At 47.0% G+C, this 9,094-nt stretch overlaps 1 protein-coding gene across 1 annotated transcript in view; it reads left to right on the forward strand.

The window, feature by feature from the left end:
• The first annotated feature begins 5,073 nt into the window (after positions 1-5,073).
• Positions 5,074-9,094, forward strand: part of Scd4 (stearoyl-coenzyme A desaturase 4) — a 13,418-nt gene continuing 9,397 nt past the window's right edge. Inside the window, exons 1-2 of the mRNA NM_183216.3 lie at positions 5,074-5,263; positions 5,742-6,009. Of these exons, the coding sequence (NP_899039.2) occupies positions 5,240-5,263; positions 5,742-6,009 (292 nt within the window). The 5' untranslated portion in view covers positions 5,074-5,239. The remainder of the gene's footprint in view (positions 5,264-5,741; positions 6,010-9,094) is intronic.

Below are 9,094 nucleotides of genomic sequence, written 5' to 3' on the forward strand. Positions count from 1 at the left end.
GTGGTTTCTCCCTTTAAATACCCCCTTATCCAGCTACTCGGGGCACCACGGTCCTCTACCCCTGCGTGGTGTATGATCGTGGACCTGAGAGCGCTCTTGAATAAAAATCCTCTTGCAGTTTGCAGCAAGACCGTTTCTTGTGGGTGATTTTGGGGTGTTGCCTCTCCTGAGTCAGAACATGGGGGAGTCCTCACGTTGTGAGTCTTTCAATGCCTTGGTCCAGCTATTTTTATTATATAATCAGGGAGGAAGCAGGCTGATCCAGACTTTGACCTTGCAGCCACTAAGAAGGAGATTACCTAGGGGGTAGCCTTCCGACCTAGATGGCTCTATGGTTCTGTCACCTGTCACTGCTCTCCTCAAAGACACTGCTACCTGCTGAGAGGCCCCTGAGGCATTCTGAGGAACATCCTATCCTGCACAGGCTGGCTCCAGACACCAAGAATGAACTGGCGGGGGATGGGACTTCCCCCTTATAAGCACACTCTCTTAGTAAACTCGTGGGCCTTACACAGAATTGTGTCTTGGTCTCCATTATCTCTCTCACCGTCTAAGTCTTTTTCAGCCCCAAACTGCCTCCCAGGTGTACCTGGTTCAAGTAGGCTGTGGGCCGGCATACAACAAAGAACATTTGTTTCTCTTGGAAAAGCCTGGAGTTTGGTTTCCAGCACCCATGTAACAGTTCATAACCATCTGTAACTCCAGTTCCAAAGGATCCTGTGCATTCTTTCGGCTTCCATGCACACTGTACACACATGTAGTGCATAGACATACATGTGAGGAAACACTCATACTCATAAACTAAAAATAAACACAACTTTAACATAATTAAAATTTAAATGTCCATTTTTGCTTTGTTGTATCACAGAGAAGAGAATTGTGTAGATCAAAGCCAAAGGCAGGATGTGAGTAGGAAAAGAAAAATCGGATAATTTGTGCTTCAGTAAAACTTGAAATAGTTGTGCTTCCAAAAGAGACTAAAAGAAAGTGAAAGGAGCCAAGCAGTGATGGTGCACACCTTTAATTCCAGCACTGGGGAAGCAGAGGCAGGTGGATCTCTGTGAGTTCAAGGCCAGCCTGATCTGCTGATCTTCTAATTTTGTCTTCCAGTTTCCTTGGTTATGTCATAGACTTCCTTTCAATCAGAGCCAATAGCATAGCTAATGAAGGAAAGGGGGAGTTATTGTAGATTTCATAAGTGAAGGGTAATATTATGTATAAAAGGCCATAGCTGAAAGTGCCTTTGTCCTTTATCCCCAGGGAGGGGGACAAAGTGAAGTGAAAAGGTGTCTGTGTGTGTATCTGTGTGTGTCCTTGACTGCCCTTCACCTTGGTTTTGAAACAGTCTTTTATTGAGCCTGGTGCTCACAGATTGGCTTGCTTGGCTGGCAGGCCACACACCCCAGCATCCTTCTCCCTCTTTCCCAGGCTTTCATGGTCTGGGAGTAGAGGCCTGCCCTATCCCTTCTTGTTTTGTATGTGGGTGCTGGAGGTCTGGACTCAGGTCCTCATGTTTATCCACTGAGCTATGTGCCCAGCCCCTAGTTGATTTTTTTTAAACTTTGATGAATAATTAACTTAGCCTACGTGTCTCCATTGCCGGCTGCTTCTACCCTCCATGGTTGTCTGACTTCCATGTGTTAGGTGAAAAACTGAAAATGCATGTATAAAATGAGCCAAGGAAACTTCAGTTCAGACCAGATGTCCTTTACCTGCCTTTTGTGTACCTGAGTGGCTCACAGATTCTCACAAAGATCCCAAATTCTAAAGATAGGCATCCCCACCCTATAAGGCTGTAGGCTGTATAACTGGGTCATACTCAAACCCCGGTCTGAGGTCCTGCTCTTTTTACAGACCCTGGATCATTTTAGTTCAGTGTTCTTGAAAAGGAAGGATGTTGATTGTAAAGATCTTTCAAAACGTACACATGCAGGCTCTAGGTTCAAGTGTTCTGTTCCCTCACTGAGAGCATCCCTCAGTGTGTGAGAATTTTTAGCTTAGACCTTTGTGTAAATATGATGAAAACGGATTTTGTTTGTTGTTGTTTTGAGATAGATTCTCAACTCTGTAGCTCTGACTGGCTGGGGACTCATTGAGTAGACCAGGCTGGCCTCAAAGTCATAGAAACCCAACTGCCTCTGCCTCCCAAGTGCTGAAAAGGATTTTAATTTTTGTTTTTGAAACAGAGTCTGGCTTCATCACCCAGGATGTCCTCAAGTTGGTCATCCTCCTTCAGCCTCCCAAATGCTGGGATTAGGCCTGACGACATGTGAGACTGAATTGTCTGACCTATTTGCCCATCATCTATCTCCAACTGTGTGTTGGAGTGTCGGAAGGCTCTTTCCTTAAAACAAAACCCATGAAATCCCCAGCTACTCTAGCTGAGGCAGAGGGGTTCGATGTTCCAAGCCAGCCTGAGCTACATAGTGAAACCTTTCAAGAAACAACCCAGGGCTGAGAAATGTAGCTCAGTGGTACAGCACTTGCCTGGTATGTACCAGGTTATGAATTTGATCCCCCATAGAGCCAAAAGTACACAAAAACAAGACACAAAAATCTGCCCTGACGAAAGTCACTGAAGAAAACAGTTTCTTGGGAGCGGAAATCTCTGGATGATAGATGCACACATTTGATCTTATTGGGTGCCGATAGATTGTTCTTTAGAACAGTTGGGCAACTTCCAGGCTCATAAGTGCCCTTCGAGTCTCCATTTCTCTGCTTCCTAGCCAGCCGTAGATAATGCCATGCCTACTTTTACAACTGCAGTAGGGGGTTCCTCTAGCTCGCATTTACGAATTTCATTTCAAGCAAATCACAGTCCCCACTGGTCCCTTCTCAGATCCCGTAACTTATCTCTCTTCTGGGAAGTGATCACTGAATAATTAATGTCTGTAAGAAATTCTATAATGCACTAGAGAAACCAAGGAAAGGTCAGGCAGGGCTCCTGCCATGAGGAGGCTTATGGTTTACCCGTGAGATGGACTTGCAAACTGGTTTTTGGTTTTTTGGTTTTTTTGGTTTTTTGGTTTTTTGGTTTTTTGGTTTTTTTGTTTTTTTTTGGTTTTTTGGTTTTTTGGTTTTTTGGTTTTTTGTTTTTTTTGGTTTTTTTTGGTTTTTTGGTTTTTTGGTTTTTTGGTTTTTTGGTTTTTTGGTTTTTTGGTTTTTTGGTTTTTTGGTTTTTTGGTTTTTTGGTTTTTTGGTTTTTTGGTTTTTTGGTTTTTTGGTTTTTTGGTTTTTTGGTTTTTTGGTTTTTTGGTTTTTTTGGTTTTTTTGGTTTTTTGGTTTTTGGTTTGTTTTTCCAGACAAGGTTTCTGTCTATAGTCCTGGCTGTCCTGGAACTTGCTTGGTAGACCAGGCTGGCCTCAAACTCATAGAGATCCACCTGCCTCTGCCTCCCAAGTGCTGGGATGAAAAATGTACACCACCATGCCCAGTGCAAACAAGTCTCAATATGGCTGTTAAAATAAAATTGTGGGGTCAAAGCAAAGCAAAGTATGTGGGGAGCCAAAAGGACTGTGGGGTCCCTCGCTGTTTGATAAGAGGGGAAGAGGATGGAGAGGCCAAGGAAGCTTTCACAGAGGGACAAGTTGGTCATGCTTGCCCTCATATAGTCTCCTTTGTGTGTGTGTGGGGGGGAAGTGTACAGGGGAGATGTCTATCTCAGGAGACCCTAGTGAATGCAAATCCCTGCAGTTTGAGCTTCCTCATCCTGCTGTGAATCTACTGAAGACGGCCTGTGAAGTCATTTTGTCTTGGGACTCTAGGCCAGCATCGCTTTCCGAGCAGGGTTTGAGCCTGGGCTCTGGCATCTTGCCTACTATGATCAGTTTCTAGCTCTGTGAGTCACTGGCTCCTGGGACCACAGACAAATTATCTGAGCTCTCTATATCTCAACTTCCTTCTCCTTAAAAACCACAGGTCATGGGTCACGGGGAGACTTTTTAAAAAGTTAGTATTAGCTTTTTTTTTTTTTTTTTAAAGTCATTCCATACCAGCTCAGTCTTCTTATTTCACAGGCAAACCTTTGCACCTCTGCTGCCTGTAAACGCCTGTCTGAGGTTCCCACTTTTTCCTTATAGAAGACTCCCAATTCCCAACCTGATGGGAGAATCTTCAGACCTCCCTGCCTGCAGCAGATGTTCCGGGGGCAGGAACATAGGGAAGTAATTAAATGCTAATGTCTGGAGGTGGTTATCCCCTGTGAAACGAGTCCTATGACTGAGCGTGGGCTCAGACACTCAGCCCTGTGCGTGTGACTGTGTGTGTGAGCTGGTCAGAGCATTCTGCGATTCTGCTGAACATCCTGGGCAGGTGGGTGGGGAAGAGCCGCCACTGGCTTGAGATGCTAAGTAAGAAGGCGGGCTATGCACCTGCTCTTGTCTCGAGATCTGGGGGTGGAGGCCAGTCCACCCCCCCTTACCCCCACCACACCTGATGAGTGGAAAGAGAAGGTGGAATTGTGGTGGACACTGATGAGCTGTCCCCACTGTGCAACTGCCCCAGTGTGACACATTTGCCAAGCACCTGTGTTAGTCCTGGGCTTGAACTTGACTCTCACCCCCCAGATTCACTCTTTTCCCACTTTGTGGACATTTTCTACCCTCTATGAAGCTTGAGAACTGGACCCCAGATTCCTCCAGTCATGATGCTGGCAGAGACCCAGGGTCCACAGAGATGAAACCGAGGAGGTTGGCACAGAGGGCTGTCTGCCAGCGAGATAGCAGATTTCTGGATGCCAGAGCCAGGAAGACAAGAGAGTAACAAATTCCTCTGCTCAGAGCTTGCCAGAGTGCTGAGAATACTCCATCTGTCTAGGAATGGGGACAAAGGTGGCTCTCTCTTAGTGTGTGCAGCATCCCATAGCCTTGCCTTAGGTGAATGTGGGCTTTGCTGGCTGTCCTCCCCTCTCTCGCCTTCAGTCTTTATCTCCTCATGGGGCTGCCTTGACTAGCCAGCTCTGAATTCTTTATCCCTTGTTGGCAGTCATGAAGCACATCTGAACAAATACCAGACACAGTCACCAAGTGCCAGCTCTACATACCCTTTAAATCCTGTGCCTGGAAACAACAACACACAGCAGAACTGACTGGTGACACCTGCACAGTTAGCCGGGCATCAACGCAGTACACACAGCGCACAGTGGGCTCTGGACTCAACGCTTCACCGATCCTCAGTCGCTGCAGACCTGGACCTTGCTCTCTCTGCCTTCACAAGAGGATCTAGGCTTCCAAGGAGCAAGATGACGGCCCACTTGCCACAAGAGGTCAGCTTTTCATCAATGACCCCCTCCCTCTAGCACAGGATCTTTGGTACCAGGTGGGACTGTGCTGACTGGAGAGAGGCCAGAGCTGAGAGCTACAGAGACATCTCAGATATCTTATTAGATTTGTATGACCTTCAAGTGAGGGATGTGGCAGTCATGTTGCCAGTTGACTTTAAAGGAAAGAAAGCTCCCGTCCAGCCAATACCTTTCTGCATGCACATGCATTTTCCTTTGTATGTTGCTTGAGGTATGAATGTTTGATCCCCGTCCCTGCCCCTTCACTGTGAGGTTTGATTGTCAACACATTCTAGGTAGTTTCTGGGAAGTTTTCTCTGCTTCATCTAGCACATCTGTACTCTGTCTTCCTATGATCAGGGCACTGGGGTTTCTGCCTCTACTGCCTTGGCTGTATTACAGGAGGACCCCCCCCTTGCTGTCCTATGTATCTGCTTTTGACTTTCACTTCCTCCCGTTGAAGATCTCCAGCAGGTGTAGCACTACCAACATCATGGAACCCCACTCCCGGAGACAGCAGGATGGAGAAGAGAAGATGCCCCTCCAGGCAGAAGATATCCGGCCTGAAATAAAAGATGATCTGTATGACCCCAGCTACCAGGATGAGGAGGGACCCCCGCCCAAGCTGGAGTACGTCTGGAGGAACATCATCTTCATGGCCCTGCTGCACGTGGGAGCCCTGTACGGGATCACACTGGTTCCCTCCTGCAAGGTCTACACCTGGCTCTTGGGTAATCTCCAAACCCTCCGCCCTGGGCCAGCACCCCATGTCTCCCCCGCCCCCAACTCTTTAATAAGGTAGACTCTGATTCTGAAAAGTAGCCGCTCTCTGTCCAGATTTTTCAAGTTTTCTCTCCACTTTCTGAGATACTGATAACTAGACGGGGAACAGAGCCTCGTGGGATTGGGGTACAAGAGTGTCAGATCTGGGGGGTTCTTTAGCTTGGATGCTAAAGTCTATAAAAGGTGGAGGGATAACTGTATGACAAAGGATTGACAGTCTCCTAAAGAGCTTTTCCGTCCAAAAAGCTTTCTGACTTAGCATTGCCTGCCACAGGAAAACTAGAGCCCTTGCTGAGAGGCATGGGGGCTTAATGAGGGGGTATTTGCTTAGTCGGGAGACAGAGTAAAGTAAGACTATCCAGAGGGGATCGCTGGAGAAGAAGGAATAAAATGGGATTACCAACAAAAAATATTTGTATGTGATTCTGACCAGGACAGGCTTGTTTGCCCCAGAGAAAGATGAGGCAGGTTCCCACACGGTCCAAGTACACTGGTGTAGAGTTCTGCTGCTCCAGGTCCGTCCTGTCAGTTAGCAAGATGTTCTTAAAATGACAAAAATAGAGGGGGAGGGGGGTTTCAGAATTGGGTGACATTCCATTCATTCCCTGGCCAGCCAGTTCCTGCTCTTGTCTCTGGATACCATGTAGGACAAAGGGCCCAGAACCTTCTGCTCTTTCCTCTCTACCTCCACCTCCCCTTGCCCAAAATAGCCAGGCTCAGAGACTGAGAAACCCTGGCCTTCAGACTGTTGTAACAAGAAAGAAGGTTGCCACTGTGTCTCTTCCCTAGCTCAGCAACTTGGGGATCTGTGCGTATGTGCTGATGCAGGGCTGGCCCCTGGACCCACATGTGTGCTTTCAGGTAGATTCGCCTCTGACTCCCAATTCTTAAATCAGGGAGAGAGGAGCAGGCCAGGGCCCCTTGCTACCTTCTGAGGAACGATGAGCCAGAGATCACTCTCTGGAAGGCAGAAGACTTTCTGGTAGCTGCCTCTAGAAGGTAGTGATGTAGAAGTTGGCTGCTGGTGTTGGCCACCCCTGCCCTCCGTCTCTTAGTACCTGCAGCAGGTGAGCTCTGCATTACCTTAAAAGTTCTGTAGGTGCCAGGGAAAATACAACTGAGGAAAAACTCTTTTTTTTTTCTTTCAGGACTACAGTTTTTCCAGGTACCAAGTGGGGGGCAACAGAATTTGCTGTGATTAGGAAGGCCAAGCCATGGTCCTTGGGCTAGTTGTGTGCTTTTCCAGTATTCTCCTAACTTGGATACTCTGAGAGCCTTCTACCCTGCTCGGGTACTGACATGGAGTGCTAAAAGAGGAAAGCTCTCCTGCTCACGTCTTAGAAGTGCTTAAAGATGTTGCTTAATATACCTGGGACACAAACAGACCTTGTCTGGAGGTCATGGAACTAATCTATTTGAACTGAGCCATCTATTTGAACTGAGATGTCTATTTGACAGTCATGGGGTTGAGAAAGAGGCCACACAGTAACAGGGCTCTTGTCTCAATTCCCTTGTGCATGCTCCGAGTGTTTTCAAAGCCAATGAATGTCCTAGAGACACCTGTGACATAAAACTGACACTTTTGGGTGTTCCACTGAGGGCCTCTGATTTGGCCAAAGCTCTTTCTTTTCTCCTGTGATTGCAGGATCCTGGCTCCCCTGTGGTTCGGGGTCATCTTGGATACGTGGGAAGAGCTCAATCTAAATACATCTAGAAGCAGAAAATCACTTGGGTCTGGTCCCAGCTCAGAGAGAACGTGGGCAGAACTTTCCCTGCCTGCACACTGGCTCTGTGATCTTTGTGGGAAGCCCAAAAAAGGAATGCTATTGGGCAGGAGAGGGGAGATGCTGTTTGGGAAACTGTTACTTCTGGCTCTAGAAGAACACAAGAGAGTTTATACAATGTATTTTGACTTCAAGCTGAACTATGCTCTGCGGCCTCCCAGGGGCCATGGTTTCCAGCCTCTCATAGGAGCGAAGCATGGTTGAATGTCTCCTCTAAGCCCTCACAGGGGACAGAGTGAGGGTAGTCTGTTTCCTTCTCTATTAACAGCTGCACCTCCCAAGCCTTTGACTTCAAGACAGTGAGGTAGGACATGGCACCTATCCTTAGTCCAGGATACAAATGTAACAGAGATGACTCACCCTAACGTAGGCACTACCAGCTGCCAGCTTTAAGTATTACCCAGTGTTGTACTGGCAGTGAGCATCCAGATTGACAGAGAGACAGGGCAGAGGAGAGGTTTGAGATCTCAGTGAACATCTTGAGGGTGGATGGTGGGGCTGGACCAGTGCTTTATTTACAGGAAACTGGGCTTCAGCCCCTGGCTACAGCATGATTCTGGGAAAAAACGTAGCCTTCCTGTATGATCAAATTCTTCGAGATGTAGCAGAATCACACCCAGGTGTCCAGTGATTATGAAAATATTAATATTCTTGGTAAGGCTCAAGCCACTGTAAGAATGTAGTCCTGTGCAGGGCTGACTCGCCCTCATACAAGCATGTGTCTGCCATCATATCAAAATGGTTCAGCTGGTGAATTGGCACAGGCCTGTGAGCTCTTAAAATTTGGAGGTTGTTGTAACTGATCGAACCAAATTGCTCTGGTTGCTATTTTTCAAGCCACTGAGGGCTAATCTGTGGCCCTGAACAACTTAGATCAGAGGAAGGTCATGGTTGGTAGGCTCAGGGTACTGCCCCCTGCAGACAGACAGTTGTCTGCCTTGAATTCTGGGGCTTCTTTGCTTACCTCCATCTCTAAATAGATAGATAGATAGACAGACAGACAGATACATAAGGCAACTATTCAAGTGTTCAAAGCCACAAGATAGGAAGACCAAGGCATGGGCTAGAGAGATGGCTCAGTGGTTAAAAACACTGGTTTCTCTTTCAGAGATCCTGAGTTTAATTCCCAACAACCACGTGGTAGTTCACAACCATCTGTAATGGGATCTAATGCCTTTTTCTGGTGTGTCTGAAAATGGCCACAGTGTACTCATATACATAAAATAAATAAATAATAAACAAACAAACA

The sequence above is a fragment of the Mus musculus genome, chromosome 19 (genome assembly GCF_000001635.26).
Source record: "Mus musculus strain C57BL/6J chromosome 19, GRCm38.p6 C57BL/6J".
Taxonomy (NCBI): Eukaryota; Metazoa; Chordata; class Mammalia; order Rodentia; family Muridae; genus Mus; species Mus musculus.